At 31.7% G+C, this 22,827-nt stretch overlaps 1 protein-coding gene across 1 annotated transcript in view; it reads right to left on the bottom strand.

The window, feature by feature from the left end:
• Positions 1-1,212: 1,212 nt before the first annotated feature.
• LOC118187337 (aldo-keto reductase family 1 member B1-like) overlaps positions 1,213-22,827 on the bottom strand; it is a 56,354-nt gene continuing 34,739 nt past the window's right edge. Inside the window, exons 5-11 of the mRNA XM_035357537.2 lie at positions 20,858-20,935; positions 18,053-18,169; positions 14,317-14,423; positions 11,296-11,377; positions 9,139-9,222; positions 5,558-5,640; positions 1,213-1,369 (exon numbers count right to left, since the gene is read on the bottom strand). Coding sequence (XP_035213428.1) covers positions 1,327-1,369; positions 5,558-5,640; positions 9,139-9,222; positions 11,296-11,377; positions 14,317-14,423; positions 18,053-18,169; positions 20,858-20,935 — 594 coding nt within the window. The 3' untranslated portion in view covers positions 1,213-1,326. The remainder of the gene's footprint in view (positions 1,370-5,557; positions 5,641-9,138; positions 9,223-11,295; positions 11,378-14,316; positions 14,424-18,052; positions 18,170-20,857; positions 20,936-22,827) is intronic.

The following is a 22,827-nucleotide window of genomic DNA, read 5'->3' on the forward strand; positions in this document are numbered from 1 at the left end:
AAGATAAGAAAGCCTGGACAGGAAATAAGCCACTGGCGCCATCTGTTGATGAAACCAGAACTAAAACATTATTTTTTTAAAGGCTGAAGGCAAAGATGAATTGGAATTAGGGTTGTTAACTAGAACAGAAAGTTCTTTTTTTGAGGCATTTCACATTCAAAACCAAAATTAGGTGAGTGTACCACAGTGAAGGATCTGTTGATGGTGATTGCCAAGTACTTAAGTGTTGTTTACAATTGGTACTGGCTTTCCAAAAATGATTTAAATTTTAGTGGCTAAATTTTTAACTTGAGTTTCCGAATGAGCAGTACGTGTGTATCTGCGATTTGTTGGGGTTCATGCGAGCCTTTCAGGTTTTATACCACTCTTGGATGGCAAGAATCTAACTTTGGTGTTTGTAGAGGGTATATGTTCAGGTTTTCTTGATTTGGCTAAGATGGCAGCAACATCTGTGTAGCAAGCTAACAGGGCATTATGATCCTGATTAGCCTTTGGAAAGCTATTCATGTAAATTATGTACAGAATTGGACTCAAAATTGAACACTGCTGCACTTCTGCCACGATGTGATACATATCTGAGATGTTATCCCCACATTTCACAGCAAAAATACCGTTTTTGAAAAAGGAGGGGAGAATCATGACAATTTCCTTAAAAGGAATTCCTCATGGTAAATTTGTTGAAAGATCCCTCATGCCAAATGCTTTGGCCATGTCTAGCATAAGAACAGCAAAATTCAGTGTGTTATGCAGTGCAATTTGCATGTTCTCACAAACTGTCTTGTAGTCAATAGATGTTTTCTAAATCCATATTGATCATCTGCCGGGATTTCAAGACTTCCTTGCATTCTGTAATAAATGATCATCCCAAGAGATTTCGCAGCAAAGTAAGAAGATTTGTAAGCCTGTAACTCATAGTCAGCTTTGAGAATCATGAAAATAACTATGTGTTCCCATTTTTTTGGGAAGTAGCAATTTCACAGACAAACATTTAAAATATTGCTGAGGTACGCGAAGAATTTTTTGGGAGGTTATTTAACATACGACGTTTTACAGTTTTTCTAAACAATCACAGTTTATTACATTATGAATTCTTAAATACCCTTGAAAAATGCACCATATTAAAGTCATAAAAAGTCACCTCTTTCTGTAACATTTAAGATGTTCATTATTACCAGAACACAATTAAAACAAAATAAATAGCAACACATTAAATTATATTTTTAATAATTTTAATCATAGAAAAGAATGTTTTACAAACAAAAGCCATTGAAAATGGTAGTCTGATCAGGTATTTCAGTAGCATTAGGTATATTGTGAAAAAATGCTTCAGAATTCCAGATGGAAAGGATAATTAGAGTCATTCTTGAGCCTAAAAACAGAAAAATGTGAATACATTTCCTTAGCATGTAAAATTAAGATTTCAATTCCAAGCCTTATAAATGTAAACTTTAAGGTAATATGAAATGCAAGATACTTTATATAGTGCAAAATAATAATAACATTAAAAGTTTTAATATTATTAAGTGGGGTACTTGCAAGCTGGGAACAGTTACAAATATGTATAACAGAATTTATAACAACAGTAACAAATGATGTAATAAACACATATTTAAAATATTTCAAATACAATATACTTTACAAAATACATGTGTTTACAACACATAAGGGCAAAGCGGCAAGTCAAATACCAGAAAGCAGTGAGGGAAGTTTTGTGCTAACACATAGCATTTAAAAAAAACATTAGCGAGCTGTGAAAATGACTTTTACAGAATCAGGAACAATTACGGCCCTCATTTTAAAGTAATGTTTCTATGCCCATACAAATATTTATAATGTCAAAGGCAACTAAACACATGAATAAATCAAGTCAATTTACAGATAAATTTTGGGTATGCTGTTATCCTGAGATAAAATTGATGACTATTACATTTAAGGTTTAAAAAAAGAAAACACGGCATTGATGCACATACAGCAGGAAATATGTTGATTTATTCAGCATTTTTAATATGGAAAATGACTGGATGAAAAAAAAATATCTTTGAAATCTTCAATATTTAAACTTGTACTTTTTGGTAGGAGGGACCATTAAAATAGATAAATGAAATCTATAACACAATTGGAATATTTCCAGTTTCTCAGATGATGCAGCTTACAATTTTTTCCACTAAAGATGGTATGCTTAGAGGCTGATTTCACCACTCTGCAGTGGTTTGGAAAGGATACTAACAAGCCTGTTTCAACCAATGTGGAATTAGGATATAATACAACTTTAAAATATGAAAAAAATCATAAGTCACAAAAGGCAGTCACACTCCAACGAGACATTCAACTGAAAATTACTTTTATCTTCAAAATCACTAATACATTTGTCCAATCGTTCTGTCAGCATTTCAGACCTAGCTGCATAAAATTCTGCGGGTTGCTGTCTCAGACCAAATAGTACTTAACGCTGAACATCATTAAGATTTACAAAACATCTGCCTCCACAATGTTTCTGCAGTAGATCAAACAGGTATGGTTATTGATGTTATTATCATTGTGTACATTGTATTTAATGAATCAGTTCTTCCACTGCTGTGCTGTTGAATCTGTCTCAGTTTGAAAAAGACACCTGCTATGGAGCAGCCTTGAGAAAATATTTTGACCCACTTCTGCATGGCTTTGCACAAAAACTACTTTTTCTCTTAAACAAGAAACATTCTTTTATGAATATATTCAATGGTTCTTTTCCTGTTAAGAAATTACACATCTTAAAACAATATTAAGGGGCTTTATTAGATGTTAACACTATTTTATTATTTACATCACCATTCATATTTTAGGAACATATGCTCTCTATCTATTATGTGCTCAAGATTCAATATTACACTCTACTGAACATGTACAGATAAATGCTAGTAATGTATTAGATCGATGAAGTGTTGAAAATCAAATTCACTAAAAACACTGTCATTTGAACCAATATCTACAAATAAATACAGACAAACATAAAGCAAAACACAGGATAACTTTTATGAATACGTTAGAAAGTGAAACAAGTGATGAAAATGATTGGAAGCAAAAGTTTTATGAACAATTTTAAAAGATGAAATACATTTTAATTTGTGTTATCTTTTTAAATTTGTTACAGTAGATAAAGATATATATCTAAAACCTTTCTTTGTTACAGTTAAAACTCTATCTTTTGTTACAGTGGTTAAGATTATTATATTTTTCCAACATAAACTAAGTAACAAAATATTACACATGCAATAACCCAAAATGTTAAAACTCTAATCAAGCATTATTTACAAAAAGACACTCAACAACCCTCAGACACTAAACTTTTCATTCTGACTCTTCAGTATTACTTGGTAAAAGAAGAAGTTCCCAAACCTCAAAGGGTAAAGAGAAACTGCACTGGTTTTCTGATGCTGTAATATATATGTTTTAAAAGCTTGAAAATGTGCCAAAAATGTGTAAAACATTTCAAGTTGAAATGGATGATTTACTTTTGTACATAACCTTGTAAATATTACACCATTTCTCTTTTACTAATATATGATAAAGCATATGGAAACCTTATGATTAACTTCACTGCACTTTGATAACGAGAAATGGCTTCCCCACCCACCCACCCACCCACCCACACACACCAAAAAAAAAAAAAAAAAAAAAAAAAAAAAAAAAAAAGCGCCACAGCTAAAAATTGCGCAACTTTTTTTATATGCATTTAGCCTTTAAAATTTGCATTAAGTTTAATTTTGTTTCAGAATTTCATTTTAAGTATGCAAATGACCAGATTACTTTCATTACAGCTCTGAAACTGTGATTCACAGACAACAGAAAATATAGTATACAAGATTTTTTATATGAAATAAATACCGAAAAATATTTTAAGAATTCACTATGTAGAGGATCTACATATATCAAAGTAAAAATGTCATATTAGTGTACTTATCCACCCTAAAAATTATAAACAATAGTTCAAAAATCATTTTATAATATAGTTGAAATATTTAAACTTAGATTAATTCCAAGCAAATTTTTTTAGCAATTTTTACTTTTTTGATTCATGGAAATTATACTAATACATATATAACAAATATAAAAAACTTTAGATAGATCATAATTGCATAAAATTTATCTACGTATTAGCCTATTTTGTTTCACAAGAATTATTTGAATTAAATTTAAATAATTCTCTTGCACTATTGCTGTTGGAATATTATATTTTTTCACAAGAATTATTTGAATTAAATTTAAATAATTCTCTTGCACTATTGCTGTTAGAATATATTTTTTCATGGCTTTAGATATGTACACTTAATTTATATATGCTCTTAGAATTTAAATGGTATTATAAATTAGTTTGCAGCAATAATTAATCTTTTATATTTGCAATTAAAATTAATTTTATACAAATAGAGAATATTTGTTAGCCTATTTTGTTATTTATTACCATAAAATAAATACAAATCTATCATAAAACATGAAAACTTGTCAAGATGTCAACAGCCAAACTCATGCATACTTTGCAAAGAGTCACTGGCAATAGAGATGGAAACAAAAAGATAAGTCATACCAGCATAAAATTAACTATAGTACTTACTGTGTGGTAATAATATTTCCAGTATTGCTAGCACTGACATATTATCAGGATCTATTTGTAACACTGAAAGGCACTGATCATCTCTACCTGAATAGTTTACCACTCCAGTAAACATGAACAACCATAGTTCTTGTAAAGACATGGTCCAAATTAATGATACCAATAAATACAATATTGTCCTGCAGATATATTTCCTCTTCCTCATGATTCTCTATCCTAAAATTTCTCCCTCTTCTCTAATTTACTTCATTCTAAGCACAATACATGGTGTACAAATTTTATTAATCTTATACATAAATGCAATAAAAACAAAATTTAGAAATACTGATGCTGGAACACTGAGACGTAGGAATGCAGCAATGTTGTTTGGTGTAGAAGGTAGATCCATACTGAAGAAGAAACTTGGCAGCCAAGGCAAATTAAATCCAATTTTATTTCAATAAACATGTTGCGGCCACACACAGCTTGGCACATTATTTGTGCCCATTTCAGAAACATTTACATTTTCGATACTGTTGTGATAGGAAGAGGGCACAAGAAGTCCAAAAAACACACAGAAAGAAGCTAACATGTGTATTTGTGTATTTACCCAATATGGCAGTCTCTTAAAGAGAAAGGTTTTGGTTGAAGTTAGAATGGTTTCAGTTCTCAGAGTTCAAGTTCCCAGTAAACTATGTGATCAGCATTACGCAAGCTTTATGGCATAGATTAATCTAAAAATGGCGCAGTCCAGAAATGCTGTTATTCTTAGAATACAGAAACAAAATACTCAACGAAATACCAAAATGAAAAATGAGGAATTAAGAGGCTATTAATAAATTATAAAGCTGATTTACATATTTTTTATCTTACATATTTGGGAATAGTCTATTAAGTTCAAAACAAAATTTATATACAGATGGGACAAGTTGATCTTGCACTTCAAGAGTTGAGAGTTTATATATATATAAATGAACAAACACTTACCAGTTCAAATGACAATAACGATACTTTTCTTTAAAGTCATTGATTGTAGCCATCTCTTCTGAGGTTAACTCAAAATCAAATATCTAGAAATTTTACAAAAATCAAATATAAACACTAACTTATGAATTAAACAGAGAATACCTAATAGTTTCCTTTGAAAGTTTAATAAAGAGACTGCAACATAATTTTGACATCTAACAGAACTGATATAGAAATAAAATGACAAGCACAAGCAATGACTATTGAAGATAATTTTTACAATTTTTTTTGGTGTATTTAAAACAAAAACAAAAACTTTGATCACTGAGAAATTTTTAGAAACTTTTTTTACCCTCATCTAACATCAAAATGCCCCTTTAAATGACTTTTCAAAACCTAGAAGATGGTGTGGTAGTAAATAAGAGTAATTATTCTCACAGAAAACACATTTGCATACATATTTATGAGAATACTGGGGAGCAATTAGCATTTCTAGCATGGTAAATGTTTATATCACAGTCCTTCCATTATTACAGCTATTATGGAAAGCTTTCGCAGCATTTTTATTTCTTACAGCCTCACAAACTGCCAGTTCTCATAAGCATTGATACACGACATAGCATAAAATACTTATCTTTCAATAACTACACTTTGCTTGATTAACTGAGCAATTCAAAAGTAATACTTATGCTTCATAATAATTTATAAATTTACTTCTTATAGCAATGCTGCAAACTATAGTAAATTTATAATATTTCTAATTCATGTAATTCATAATAGACCTAATTTATAATTTTTATAATCATCTGAACTATTAGTATAATTTACAAAAGATGTTGTCTATGATACATATTATGTACTCTAATAGACTGTAATCATTAACATGTCATCTAGCAATGAGTTAGTTAATTTTTATGAAACTCTGCATACTTGATTTGAAACAATATACACAAATTTTGTTAAATATTAAATGCATCCTAGATACTTTATTCAAGATAAAGGAACAGTTATTAAAACAATAACAACTAATAAGTTTAATTACTAAAGTACATTGTGCAGTGAGAACACGAAAAGAAATATTCCAGCAAAAACGTTCCCAAACATAAAGAAATATGACGACATTAAATAATTTCAATTTAAGAAATTCCACAGTTGACTTAAAAGCTATTGAATTTGAAATAGTATTTAAAGAGAGAAGTCATCCATTGTGAGTGCCTGATTAAAAAAGCATATAAATGTTTCAGTTAAAACTGGCAAGTTCAGTTAGTTAAGCAAATAATAAATGACTATAAAATTGCAATTCAAATATTATAAATTAGAAGATAATCTTTTCACATGAATTATATACATTATTATCACTTAAATCTTTACCTCAATAAACAGACATTGAAAAATACTTTAAAAAATGTTAATGGTACATAGTTCGAGATCCAGACTCATTGCAACTTCGGCAATACCGAAATTTTCTGGATATTTGACTGTTAGTTTAAATCAAGTAAGACAACATGTAGAAATTATAAAATTTGGAACCTATTGGAAGTTTGTAGCCCCTTTGACATCTTGGTGAAAAAGTGAAGTTTGGGACGACCATACTTCCACAATAGCTTTTAATATGTTATCAAATGCTTTTGTCGTCCCAATGTCTCCACATAAATTCTACTAGCTATGATTGAAGATGATGGTGAGCAGGGTCTCTTTTGTTTTTGATTCCGCCACGTCACAGAACCCCACAGTCTCTTGATGTTTTACATGTGTATGCTTGTAGTTTTATCCAAAAAGTAGTATTTATGGTTTACAGTCATATGATAATAACTTGCTTTAGAAGATCCTTAGTTTTATAAGCCTGCCAACAGTCAGAATAAATTATGGATTCCTCCTCTACATATTTGACCACCTTTGCCATCAAAGCACTTGCTTCTTTCACTACCTGAACTACAAAACATTCACCAGTTTCATGGCATATGTTGCTGAATACCCAGTACTGGGGTGGAATCCTCCCTTCATGTTTTTCTGTCAAACGAATGGGTTCTCATCGATTTCAACTATTTTCTCAAAACTATTCTCTTTTTAGGTTGTGGGAGGAGATCCAAACAACATTCTTCTCTAATGAAATTGTTCCAATGAAATTGTTCAAGCATTGTTTTATCGCTGATATTTAGTTGCACTACTTTTCACACTACTTAATTGAAGTAAGCTCTTCAGCCCAACAGTAAATAAATCTTAGCACTGTTGCAAGTGGAATTCTTGATCCACTAAACCAATTATCAGATCAAATGCATGTTTTAAATTTGCAATTCTTCATGTTGCACAGCCATATATTTGCACTGATGCAGATTTTCTGTGACCATTTTCACAGGTTTAATTACAAGGCAAAATATCTCTTTCTTGAAAGAAAACTATGGAATCTCTTCACTTCTCAGTAAATTAAAAATAGAAACCTTTTTGGAACAGAAAGTATTAAATAATATAATATGATAAGCACTTTATAATTCACAATAAATAACATGTGGATCAACAAAACTGCAGTAATTCAGTATTCATGATAAATAACACGTGGCTCAATGAAACAGCAGCAATTCAGAATTCACAATAAATAACATGACTCAACGAAACTGCAACAGTTAGGAAATAATGATTTGGCCATAGTTTTTAACTATCATTGGTGATTTATCATGGGGACCATAAAATTCCATACATACCTAAAATTCAAAATATGAAACAGTGGTTTATGAAATAACGAAGTCTTTATAACCTTAAAGGAATAAATAAAACCTCAATATTTATTTGTTTGCTTTATTACATTTTTTCTCAATCTAAGTTATTTAAGTTGCTTAGTTTTTTGGGTTAATACTTTCTCTTTACTTCCATAGATAGACATGATTTTATTGTTCAGTTACAAAGTTCCATAGTTCAAGTCCCATAATTGTCGTGTCTTTGACTCTTACTAAATTGTCATTCAAATTTTTTTCTCATTTTCAGCAATCTCTCTGTCACTTTCTTCACATTTGGTAGTGATATATTATAGCCTTAGAATCATACTACATACTTCAATGTCCGTTAATTGATTCATGATTGGAACATTGTGATTGTAATTGAAAATTTTCTGTTATATCATTTATCACCCCTCCACAAATTTCATTAATTGCAAAATTTAGAGTTCTGTTTGCAATATCCATAAACCTTCAAATTCATGGCTATCATTATAAAGCTTAGCTAAAGTCCACTACACACTATTGGTGATGTATCCCGAGTTGGCGACTAAAGATATGCTGTTCCACTAAATTCTGTCTTGCTTCTATCGCACACTGACACCTGAATTATACATGTTTAGTTATTTATTATACTTATATCTATTTCCTACACATGTTTAGGGCTAATCCAAGTCCCAAATAAATAAACCCAAGGCTTATCAAGTGCTAGTGCTAGACATCCTAAATTCTAAACAATGGCATCTCAGTGACTTCCCTAAATTCTAAAGATTTTGCCTCTCCTAAATTCTGCTACCTAGTGCAGCTGCATCAGCTCTGGTGTTGGTTCTGAACTGCCCGATTTTTAAAATAACAATAATGTTAATTAAAACAGATTGACTTCAAATAACTTACTTCAAAATTATTACGAATCCTTTCTTCAGTAACACTCTTTGGTATAACTACTACTCCTCGCTGAACATTAAACCGAAGCAAAATCTGTAATTTAGTCAAAATATACATATTTAAAACTAATTATTTATAATAATTAAACAGCATAGCTATAAAAAAGCAACAAATTTTGAAAGAACACTGCATAGAAAATGAAAAAAGCAATTGAATACTAAACATGATTTGTCTTTTTGATGTAAAATGAACACAAATAGCTCAGATTTTGATGAATTGTAGTAATGTATCAATAAGATCACTAATAAGGTTAACACAACACTTTGTTTTCCCCCATGTGTAATGTGAATGTGAGCCATTTTCTATTACAAAGTCCTTCACAAAAGCACTCCTCCCTTCCATATACTTAAATCTGCATAATAAATTTAAACCCAGAAATTATTATTATTTGTTTATGCACTTAAAATTTATATCATGGAGGATGGAAGATGAAGCTGATCAATGACTTTGTATAACTTTGCCTAGCATGAGCAGGTTTCGTACTGTCTCAAAGAATGCACCATAACCCTTCCAATTAGATGAAGTGTGGGGAAGGGAATTCCAGCAAGCACATTTGAAGCACTGGTTGGGAAAGTATGATATTCCCACCAGATGTTAAAAGGAAAAATATTATGTATAACTAATCAGGGAAGCATACTTGGTAAATGAGAACTATACATACATAACTTATGCATTTCTGCATGTCTGATACATAATTCTAAACACTCAAAGGACACTATATTTGACAGATGTTCTGTTTAGGGAGTTCCAAAGTTTGAGCCCATACTGTTTGACAGGAATTATGTAAGTGTAAATTTAGCTGATCATCAATAACTTCATCCAAATATTTCAGGTATTTCATTTTTTCCCCCACTGCAGTCCATATAAGGGATACATGTATACCTTCTACTTGGGCTGATAAGCATCCCTTGTGGCTTGGGCACAGAAACTGTGATCTTCGGCAACACAAATAAAGAGATTAACTACCAGTTATTCTGTATTTCATTCATTCTTTTGAGTAGAATAAAGAAGAGATAAGAGAGATCATCAGCATAAGCCAATACATTCACAATGTTGTTTCCATGGAAAACTGCCTAGCCAAGTTTGCCACTTTATTCCACAGCCCTCAGGGCTCAAGGCAAGGATAAGGGCAACTTTTGTTAGCCCCCTAGTTCTACAGATCTCTCCTGCCTTAATTTCTATCTTTCACAGATTGAAGAGTCTCATTTATGAGATGCAGACTAACTATCCCAGAAGACCCTGTCACCAGAACTAGCTTTGCAGCTGGAGAAATATGTGACATACTGGGTATCTTTAAGAGTGCATACCAATCACTATTGTTTGTGATGCATGCATGGCAGTCAGTGGCCATTCATTTTAAACAATTCTTACAAAAAAAATCAAACCTTTTTTTTGTAAATATCAAAGATCAAAATGAGTTTTCATTTTCCCTATTATTTATATTTAGTGAGTATCTGCAGTCACATTTCACCATGTGTCGAGTTAAAAAAAAAAAAAAAGTTTACTTTTGGAAAGTGTGTGTGTGTGTGTGATTATGGCAAAGCCTCGGGGTCTATCTGCCTAAGGGGAGGGATGCCTTCGTGGAGGACTTTCTAAGGGAAACTGGCTCGTATACACGTTACACATGGGGAAAACCACGAAAACGCCCATGCAGCAAGCCCGTTCGTGGGATTCGAACCTCGGACCGAACTACCAGTGTTCAGCGACTTTACCGCTCGGCCGCTGGTGGGCCTTACTTTTGGAAAAGTTCCTCTTAAAGTTGTGATCATCTTTTCTCTTACTCCTGTATTTGCGAAATAAACTTGTTACAATAGTCACATGGGTGATTTCTTTTTGTACCATTTATTTTTAATTAACTTATACTACAGCTACATGTTAAAGCGTTTTACCAAATTAGAATACATGCTTTTATTTAATAGTATTATTAATCGCATTATTTCTCCTTTTAATGCCTGGTACAATATTATGAATTATTTAAAATGGTTTACACCAATTAGTTTGCATAAATGGCATTTTGTTGTATAAAATACCTTCTACTGGAGTACATAAAAAAAAATCAAAGTATTATGAAAAATAAATAACATTTGGAATGAATGTATTATATACCTGTGCTGGTGTTCTCTTGTGCTTTTCTGCAATTTCCTTGATTCGGGGATCTTCCAGAAGTGAAGGTTCATCGGGTTTAACCCTATAAAAAAATTACATGAAGATACCTTGAGTGAATTTAATAACAAAAAACTTGAACATAACATAAAAACTGACAGAAATAACAATAAAAAAATTATTCATTACTATCCAGAGACTCAAAATTTCCTTATGTTAAAAAATTTGCCTAAAACAAAACTTTGTATGGAAGATTCAGTTAGGCTTCTCCCACTTTGTGAAAACACAACATTCCTGTAAAATCTTTCATAAACCAAAATGGCATTAAGTAACTACCCATTATTTTGCATGAAATCTCTGACTGCTTCCAGATTTTCAAGGAAAAAAATCAAATTCCCAGATATATCTTAAAACCTAAAAGAACATATGTATGATTCAGTTTCAATTCCTAAAACTGAAAATAGAACACACATACCAGAAAACTTAAAATATGCTGGCAATGACTATGGTGAACTGAGTTTTAGAATGTGATAATGAAAGAGATACAGCTTACAGTACAAGAAAAAAGGAATAGATATCCTATGTTACCTTATTTCTATCCAATAGATTTTTATACAATCTGTTTACAATTTCTATGCCTGCCTGGCCTGATTCAAAAGTCAAGATTGGTTACAACCTGTCTTATAAAAGTTTTAATAAGAAGCTTTGGACTGCTAATGTTATTTGCTCCTCCTAATGCACTTGCATCACAGAAAACTTGCATGTGTAAACTACTCTGTTCGAAAGTTACGACAGTCAGGGACAGTGGAAGCGGGCTTGCACAGCCTGCACTGCAGGATAGCACCACCAAAAAAGGGACACTGATTGATAGTTTATTATAATACAAATTTTGGTACTGCTCTATTATAGAAATGGGTCTGGAAATGTATGCATGTATATATGGATGGATGTGTTCCTAAATGCATGTATAAGTATGTGCATGCATACACATGTGTACACAAAGACAGACATTTCTAATCTGGTCCTGATAACAGAAGAGTACCTAAACTTGTATTAATAATCACAGATCTCGAAAGAGATAATTAAAAAGTACAGCAAAAAATGCGATTACGGAAAGAGTATGTGATATTAGTATTTTTACTGAGCACCAAGAAGTAGGAATTGAATCTATTCAGTGTTATGTTTCCTAGAGAAATATCTCCTCAAATAAACAAAATCATCAGGTATCCTGGATTGTTATTTTAGATTGATGAGTCAAAGCAGCTTTATCCTAAAACAGTCTTGACAATTTTATTCCCGATTTAGCTCGGACTAGCTTTCGACCATCATTCATCATTTAATGAAGAGTAATACTTATTATAAATGTAACAAATGGTGATTTTATGCCACTTCATATTCTGTTCATTATATCAAAGAATCACATGATTTGCAATAACCTATTTTTGCATTTGATTTATCTTAAAGACCAATTTCTAGTCACAGCTTAACACCTCTGCTGCCCTTGTTGAGAGAACCAAGTTTCCCTGTAAGCTCGTCACCTTGAAGTGCTGAATGTCCCTGGGAACCCCCAAACCCATTTTGTAATTAAGCCCAGCATGCAAAAATAATTCCTATAAAACTTGCTTTTTATCTAAATATTTGGATTTTGACACATGTTATTTGAATAATATTTCTTGTAACAAACAGAAAATTCTAATACTGTGCAGTATTAGTAATAATGATCATATTCCCATGTTTAAATAATTTTTGTACAATAATGAAGTAAAAACTTAAGAATTTAAATATCTCATCAGTAGAATGATGCATCACTGGAGTTACCTAGGTTACCTTACATTCATTGAAAAATAAATTATTTCGAATATATCAATATAAATACAAAATTAAAAGTTTTAAGGTTTAAAAAAAAAAGGCCCATAAAAGAACAGAAAATTGCATAAAAATCACAAGTCCATAAGGCATGTACATGGAACAGTAGGTAAAAATATAGAGTTGGCGACACATGATGAATATGATTAAAATACAAGCACAGGCAGCTACGAAAATATAAGGCACATAATACGTGATTTTAACATAATAAACAAATAACATCACAGAAATGTGTTCATTCCTCAACACATATCTGTTCATCTCATAATTTTTATTACATAATTTAATTTTGTAACTCTGCTATGTAATTCTTCTACAAGTTTAAAAAAACTTGTGTTTAATGATAACTTATGCCTGTATGTAATTTGTGATTAGAAGCATCTAACATCATTTTGCCCCATATAATCTTTCGGGTTATTTGTGCCAGAAAATTCACTACTAGCACCATCATCCCCATCCACTGTACTTGTACATATTGCTTCAAACTAGCATTCTACACCATAATTATTTATACTTTTCTTCAGTGATAGTATAAAATAAATACTGAACTATATCACTTTCCACCTTTCTTTGCAAAAGCAAAATCTTCTTTGTATTTCTTTTGATAACTAGGAAAGGTAAAAATTTAGGTTTTTCATAAAAGTGAATTTTTATAAAGCTCGATGTCATGATTCATGAAGAAGTCTCACTTTCAGATGCTTTCTGATGTCATCTCAAGAATAGGTTATATTTTTCAGCTCCTGAGTTGCTATCATGCCACTTGAGAGGACTTGTTGTGCGCATTTTGATTTTTACAGCTAAGAATTAAATGCTACTGGAGACAGAAATGTGTGATAATTAATGATAATCAGTTCATGTTTGAAACTATCCTTATCAGATGATTTATGTGCAGCTTGGTGCTCATCAATGAATTAAAATTTCTTAAGAATGAAAGAATATGATAGAAGATTCAACTAATTGTCCTAGACATTGAAGCTACAGAAAAAGTAAGCAAATTCCTTCCTACCCTTAATTTAATTTGAAATATCACAGATATTATGTAGCCTTCATGAGCACCAACACTAGTATAATTTCTGAAATAATATTCATGTCATAAATAGATAAATAATAGATGAAAATTTAAAAGGCTAACAAAAGATGCTATAAATGAATGTTTACCAAGGTCTATCAGGAGAACCAAGAGGACTATATGCAGTAACAGCTATGTCATGCTTTTTGCAGAAATCAATAAGTTTGTTCTGATTCAGGTAAGGATGGCATTCAACCTGAAAAATTATAATGCATTATACTTTAGAAAAAATGAATTAGTGAAAAAACATGCAATAAAAATTTTAAATGCGTTAGTGCTATATTGATGAATTTAACTATGTATTAGAGAGATGTAATAATACAAGTCACAAGTCAAAATAAAAATGCAACAAAAATCAGTTTTAAATTGATAAATGATAGAAACTAGTTTTGACTAAAAGATTTAATCTAGGTGAATTGAAATAAAGCAGGAAAGTAAAATTATAACAGTTTTTATACTATGCGAGTAAATTTACTAACTCATTAAAATATTTTAATTCTCCGTGTTCATTACAACACATACATTTACTGTAAATTCATGACTACTTGCTTATCTTCAGAAATTTAAAATTTTGCTGGACCTGCAAGGTTGTTTTGTTCTACAGCTACTTTAGAAGAAATGCAATCTTAATTCTTGAAGCTAGATATTAATAAATTGTACAACTATAACGCCAGTATTAACTTTCAGCTTGTTTCCTTAGATTCATACTTAAAAAGGTTGCAATTTTATGATATCCTACATGAGTTTTCATACATGACTAACAAATAATTTTAACTTTCAATAATTTAACGGATTAGTTAGATGCAGAAGCAATAAATTCTATTAAGTCTGGGTCACATCAATTATGATTTTTAATATTTGAATAATATTCATATAAAATTTATCATTCTAATATGCACAGCCACAGAAATTTTTTTAATCTTAAAATTATAAATATTTTACAAAGCCTAAACTTGCATTGTTAAACAATTCCATGGAGACTGAAGGTAATGAAATGCTCTGCAACCTTCAAATGGAAATTCGACCTTTAGGCAGACACATTTCTACTACATTAAAAAGTGGGATGTCTCTGAAAATTTCTGTAAACTGACTTCTTCAATAATGTTTCTCCAAACTGCTTAAATCCTCTCTGCAGATGTTATAACTGTTTGACAGTACATATATGTGTGAAAATGCTTTTTTTGCTCTCAACCAAATTAAACTGAAAACAAGAAATTACGTTCAAAGTTATTCACTGGAATCGAGCCTGAGACTTCGCCTTACTGAAGTTACAGTGAATATTGATAAACTTGTATCAGAAAAGCAGTGCCAATCATCACACTGACTTCTCGGCTGTAAAATAAAGTGATATATTAAATAGTGAGTCATATGTAATTTGTTTTCTTCCTTTGCTGTCTCTGGATCTCTTTTTCTTATATTAAAGTTTGATTGGTCCTCAGGTATGGTCAACTATAGGTTGGGCCAAACTGTCAATCGGTAACATCTTTACTTTCAACCAACTGTACTATTCATACGACTGTTCAAGCAAAACAAGACATTTGGTACTTTCGTTTTCTTTAATAAACATCAAATGCATTACTTTTATTATTCTTTGAAAAGGTTCCTAAGCAAAGAAAGTCTAATGAAATAGACAGTCATATTTAAAAACATCTGGCATCAAATTTGATAAAATTCTGCATGACTAGCTGCTTGAATCAAAAGCTTGACCTATCAACACCCTGATGTCAATGCTGGAAAACAACTTGTGAAGCCTTTTGTCCAAGTTCATGAAAAAGGAAGAGTTAAATGAGATACTCATAATTATCCTTAATCAAGAACATTTAAATAAAAATTTTAATACAGTTTCCTTTTAAGCGCCATTCCCACTGGGGTTTATATGAGCTAACGGAGTCGGTTCCATGTGTCGACTAGCTTCGCTGTGCCTGCAGTTCAGATTTTTCAACTTGCTGCCCTTTTGGGAAAAACTGGCTTTGGAGATGGGTCGACTACGTTAGTTGTGTTCGTTAGCTCAGATAAACCCCAGTGGGAATGGCCCTTTAGAGTACAGTTGTATCTAAAATACTTTTCATGATTGGGAAAGGATAAGTGCTCTTCTAGGAGCAAAATAATATAAGTAAATTATCAGGAGGTGAAAAAGCTGATTAAGGGATCTGTCTCTCTTTGTTTTCGGCTTTACCTATAGACAGCAGCCATTTGATTGTTGAATTAGGTTGCAGTATAATAACTCGAATTTATTTTCTCTTGTACAAAAAATAACTATTTAAACTGTCTGACTTTACTTTTTTCATCAAAATTAAATATAAAAAGTGTTAAAACTCTACAAATGCAAGCTAAGTGATTTCATGTTCTTAAAATCAAAAGCCTTTAATAAGCTTCACAAATCAGTTCAAACATTTTTAACTTATTGCAGAACGATATTTTTAAAAATAATACACACTACATTTTTACTTTTTGTGAGCCAACACTTCTTAGAGCAGGGGACCCCAACCTTAAAAGCACATTCTAAAATATCTGTTGGATGGTGGGCACCATTAATTTTTTTTAAGGTGAATTTACAGTTGGATACAATTTCTGTTTCATTAAAAATGAGAAAACTTTCACAAAACACGTCTTGGAGTATATCAATCCCAGTGCACACAACACTTCTTGTACTGGCACCAAAGGTCACATGTAATCTAATTACTGTGTACAACTTTTAAACTTGAATTATTAAGCAATAAGATGCTTTATGCAATATAATAAACATTTGTCAATAGCCAATAAAACTATTTTTAGTCAGTCTAAATTTTATCAGATTTTATTGCATAGATAACGAGGAATTGTAGTTTACAGAAATACATATAATGCTTGAGGTTATAAAGCAAAGAAATTAAATAGCTAAACACACAACAAACAAATTAAGAAAGAATTCAAATTTCTAGCAAAATAATGTTGCTTTGAAAATGGTTGGTTTGATTTGGTTTGTTTGATTATGGTGAAGAACTCGAGGACTATCTGCCTAAGAGGAGATATGCCTTTGTGGAGGACTTTCTACTAGAAACTGGCTTGTATCCACATTATACATGGGTAAAACCATGAAAACACCCATGCAGCCAGGCCATTCACCGGGATTCAAACCCCAGACTGAACTGCCAGAGTTCAGTTACTTTACCGCTTGGCCGCTGGTAGGCTCTTTCAAAAATAAATTAAAATTAGACTGCTGTTTCCATATATGAAATCAACATTTCATGTGTATGTTTATTATCAAATGATTATTGTGTTTCAAGCCATTCCTTTTGTTAAAAACAGAAAACATGAAGTTATTTTGCAAACTGAAGCTGTTTTACCAAATTTTCAGTCCTTAATTACTAAATAAGATAATCTTACATTACACACTTATTTACCTTCATAACTGACCAATGAAAATTTTCAAACAGAGCCACTTTTAAAGGTTAATCGCATTAAAAATTGAAAAAAGGTGGAAATATTTAAAACAATTTCTTTTTTTAACTCCATAATTTTAACAGGGGGGGGGGGAAGAAGAAGAAGAGAGAGAGCACTGAATTTTTTTAACATTCAGTTAGGTTTAATTCAAATATTTCGAACTGTAGTTACTTTTATACATAGAAAGTAGTTAGTAAAATTTCTATGCAAACAAGTACAAAAGTAACTACAGTTCTATTAGTTACTTTTATACTTGTTTACAAAGAAATTACTGTAGTTTTACAAGTATACATGCACACAATGCAAACAATAATATAAATTAAAATGTTCATACAGAATATTTTTAACTCAATTCTAATTTGGATAAGCTTTAATAAATTATTAATAAAAATTAGGAAGTACCTGTAACATGACTGGTTTAACTTTGCATATATCAAGCACTCGTTTAATTTGCTCACTGTTGAAATTTGATAGCCCAATTGAGCGTACAAGACCTTTCTCATAACACTCCTCCATGCCCTGAAATAAATATAATTGTTTCCCTGTATAAAACATTTATTGCATATTATATGCTTTACAAAGAGTTGCAACATCACAGAAAATCTATTTCAGCAAATTAAATTTTGTACATTAAGGCAGCTGTAGTTAATAATAATAATAATAATAATAATAATATAATTTTCCAATTAAGATTTCACAGCATAGAACTCCCTCCCACCACACACACACACACACACACACAAAAAAAAAAAAAAAAAAAAAAAAAAAAAGGGAGAGGAGACTTCTATGGATATATTGCAATGTTTCTCCCTATGGACATATTAAATGAACTCTGTGCGTACTACTCTTTATACAACATGGGTTAACTTGAACTGCTAAATATTTTACTCCAAGATAACTCATGAAGTTATTGTGCAAGGAAAAAGCATCAAAAAGGAATATATTTAGTTTTTGAATTACATTTATTACTCAGTGGTTATTTACTGCCAAACATATACAGAATTATTTACACTCTCAAAAGACATTACATTTATTAACATGATTAACAGTAGAAGATTTTATTAGCAAACTGTTGCAAAAGTTGACAAAAAATACAAATGTAGTCCCCCTACAAAAAAACCTTATCCTCAAAGGAAGTGATAAAAAATGATTTAGAAAAGGAATACAGGAGGGAGTCTTCCAGGCATTAAAAAGAAACAAAGAACTAACTTTACGGTAAACTGGTTCTTTTGGTTACTATCATTAATAAAACATTACGATTTAAAGAACATTTGTAAAGTACACAGATTTGTTAGGATAGGGTAAACTTTGAGCATGTGCACTTTAGCCTAATCAATGCACCCTGCCTCAAACATTCAGACATTTCCAAGAAGGCTAAATTACAAAAAAGTGGTTACATGAGTCACATGACCAGAAGAGCAAGAAAGATAATATACTTTAACTAACTATGTGTTTCAAATATCTATGCTTATTTTGCTCATGTTATTCAGTATAAATAAAATGTTGTCCAATATTTGAACTTGTGTTTTTTCCACCTTATGCAATCAAGCAATAAATTGAGGGCCCACATTCATGCATTAAAGAAAGAATCCATAATTGATGAACATCACATTGAATTTAGAAGTAACTTTTTTATATTGGATTACATATGGTCCAATAAGGTGCAGATGATTCATCAGGAAACACAGATGTGCTTCAATTTATTCTGTTGGAAAATATTTGAAGTTAAATCATAATAGCAGAGCTTGTGAAACTCAGAAAGGAAAGTTATTAGTTCAACTATAACTAAAGTAATATGTTCTATTGAACTTTCAATTACTTCTAATAATACTGAAGATCTAGAAGAATAACTAGAAATTCTAAAAGTAAAAGTTGTTCCTTTGAAAGTGTTAGATGCAAAAATTGGGAATTTAACTGACATAAACAATACGGAAACCGAAATCGAAAGTGCCTTGGAATATAAGGAAAAGATAGCAAAATAGAATTTCAGAGGTACAAATTATAAAAAGAAAAACAAAATGTAAACGATATGCTAGGTTTTAACAGTACTTCTCCTGATAACAGTAACACATCAGTTGTTCCTGATGTTATTAGTAAATGTTTCTGTTTATAATATTTGTTAAACTGCTGAAAATTATGAATGATAAATTTCATGGAAATGCTCAGGAATGGCGATTATTTTACAATTCTTTTGATTTGGCAATAAATCAATACGAAAATTTAGTTAAAAGTGGTAAGTTCAATTGTTTGTATAGTTTATTAAGTGGTGTAGCTCTAAGAACTGCTGAAGGATAGTAAGTAACTTTACTGTGTTGCTCACCGGAATTTTTCAAAAGAACTGGATCTTTACCATTTAAGTTTAAATGGCAGACACATTTTGTAATTATAATAATTCTATAAAATTTTAGTTTAATTCTAAAAAGATTTAATGCTGATTTGTAGGGAATGGTACATCATTTCCATTGCAGAATTTTTTCAAAATTGGGAAATGGGCTTACTATAGAACCTTTCAGATATTTTATGGAAGGTAACCTAATGAACCATTATCTATCTTGAATGATAATTAAAAGGCTCGTCATAAAAAATTAAGGAAAGTGGCCCATGATAATAAAAAAAAGTTTATGCAAGAAAGAACTTACAACCAACAAATATCACAAGGAGGATAAGTGTATATTAATTTATCAATAAGCGTGTCACTGAAGTATTCTACTGTTACATGCTCTCATAAGTTACATTTTCTGAATAACAGTTGCATTTTTAAAGAAGTGCAGAAGATATCAAATTTTCCCTATTGTAAATCAATACCGAATGGTACTTTTCAAGGTTTTAATTTATGGAATGGTTTCATTATATTTCAATTTTACCCTTGAACAAATTTTACTTTTTTTTCAAAATCAAAAGTTGACTTTATTAAAAAATATTGACTTTCTAAACAAATACAAGAAATTAAAAAATCAGACTGGAAATTTTATAATTGCAATAATAATAAAGCACAATAGGAAATTTCTGCGCTGTCCAACAGAATACCCAAAAGCAGACAAAGAGGTTCCCTTCACAACGAAAGACTGCATATTTTATCTAATCAGGATACAGATGTTGCATATACTCAAAATTTATTATATGTAATTTTTTAAAGCATACAAATTATGAAATAAAAGTAGAACAATTACTTATAAAAAAGAAATAGGGGAAACATAACAGAATTACCTTCCATGTCTCAATATAATCAATATCGCTAGTAAGCATTTCTCCCTTTTCATTTTTTGGAAATAGCTCATCTCCTTCCTATGAAAAAAATTTAATGTAGTAGTAATAAAATGTAATAGCCAGATTGAAAAAAATGTAGCAACATTTAAATAAATAAAAAACAACTGTAGCAACAATAAATATATAAATAATAATTTTAAAAAGTCTGAAAGTTTTCAGATTTCATATTTTGCTCAAAGGGGTGTTTTTTCATGGGAGGTTCAAAACCAGATTTGAAAAGTGATACAAGCATTAACAGTCATTTAACACAAAATACCGTTAGACAATGTAATGTCTTTGAGTTGCTACGCTACCAACATAATACCAGTAAGAAATGTAAAGAAATCTTGCACATAGAATATCCGCACTTGAAGATGCACGCAATGATAATGTTAATGGAACACTTTGAAATCGTTGAGTTTGTTAATAAAAAATTCATTAAAAGTTGTACAAAACATGAAATAGATAATAAAGTAAATTTCAAATTTGAGCTTTCAGATGCCCATATTTGAGTGGAGGATTACATTATTCAAAATTTGATGTCTCTAGGTACCATTATTTTTTCACAATTGCGAAAAACATACATTCATGCAGATTCTTCATTATTTAATTTCTTTAAATACGAGGGCCATCCAGGAAGTAGATTACGTTTCCGTCTGTGTCCGCTAGGGGCGGGGCTAGCGCGGCCATCTTGGGGTCAGAGCGTTGCGCAGCTCAGTCTGCATCTAGCCGTGCTAGTGAGAGGTTCGTGCTGTGCTCCGTTCAGATACTGTGACGGTTTGAAATGTCTGCGTTAATTGAAAATCCCGCGAGCTGCGAGGTGCGCTCAGTAATAAGGTTTCTGACTGCAAAAAACTGTAAACCGATAGAAATCTATCGGCAGCTTCGTGAAGTGTATGGGGACAACATTATCACTGAAGGTGGAGTGCGTCAGTGGGTCATAAGATTTCAAAATGGCCGAACCAATGTTCACGACGAAGATCGAAGTGGGAGACCCAGCATAGTGACCGCCGAACTTCTCGAAAAAGTCGATGCTAAAGTCCGTGAAAATCGAAATTTCACAATAACGGAACTTTCTTTGAGTTTTCCACAAATTTCGCGAAGTTTGTTGCACGAAATCATCAGCGAAAAGCTTGGTTACCACAAGTTTTGTGCAAGATGGATTCCAAAAATCTTGACAGAGGAACCACAAAAATCAGCGAATGGCTGCAGCGTTGAACTTTTTGGATGCTTACCATACGGATGGTGACTCTTTACTCGATCGCATCGTTACTGGTGAGGAAACATGGGTGAAACATGTGAACTGTGAAACGAAATTGCAATCAATGCAGTGGGGGCACACAAGTTCTCCCCAAAAACCCAAGAAATGCATGCAAACAATGTCGGCAAGGAAGATGATGGCGACTGTTTTTTGGGACAGAAAAGGTAATTTTGGTGGACTTCCTGGAAAGAGGCACTACAATAAACTCTCAAAGGTATTGCCAAACTCTCCAAAAACTCAGAAGAGCAATTCAAAACAAGCGCAGAGGAATGTTGAGCTCTAAGATCTTGTTGATTCACGACAACGCCCGGCCCCACACGGCAAATGTCACTCGTAAAGTTCTTGAATCTTTTAAGTGGGAGTTGTTTCCTCATCCGCCGTACAGTCCCGACCTGGCACCGAGCGACTTCCACCTATTCCCAGCAATGAAGAAGTGGCTGGCTATGCAGCGTTTTGATGACGACGCACAGCTGCAAGAAGAGGTAACGAAGTGGTTGAAGGCGCAGGCGGCCGAATTTTTCGACGAAGGAATTTCCAAGCTCGTACATCGCTACGATAAATGCCTTAATTTGTATGGTGACTATGTAGAAAAGTAGTATTTGAGTGTGGCTTTCATCTGTATATAATAAAATTTGTTTCCTATACTTTGTTTATTTTTTTATTCCAAAAC

This window comes from Stegodyphus dumicola, chromosome 1 (genome assembly GCF_044657685.1).
Source record: "Stegodyphus dumicola isolate Sdum_Otavi_A_Nest chromosome 1, ASM4465768v1".
NCBI lineage: Eukaryota > Metazoa > Arthropoda > Arachnida > Araneae > Eresidae > Stegodyphus > Stegodyphus dumicola.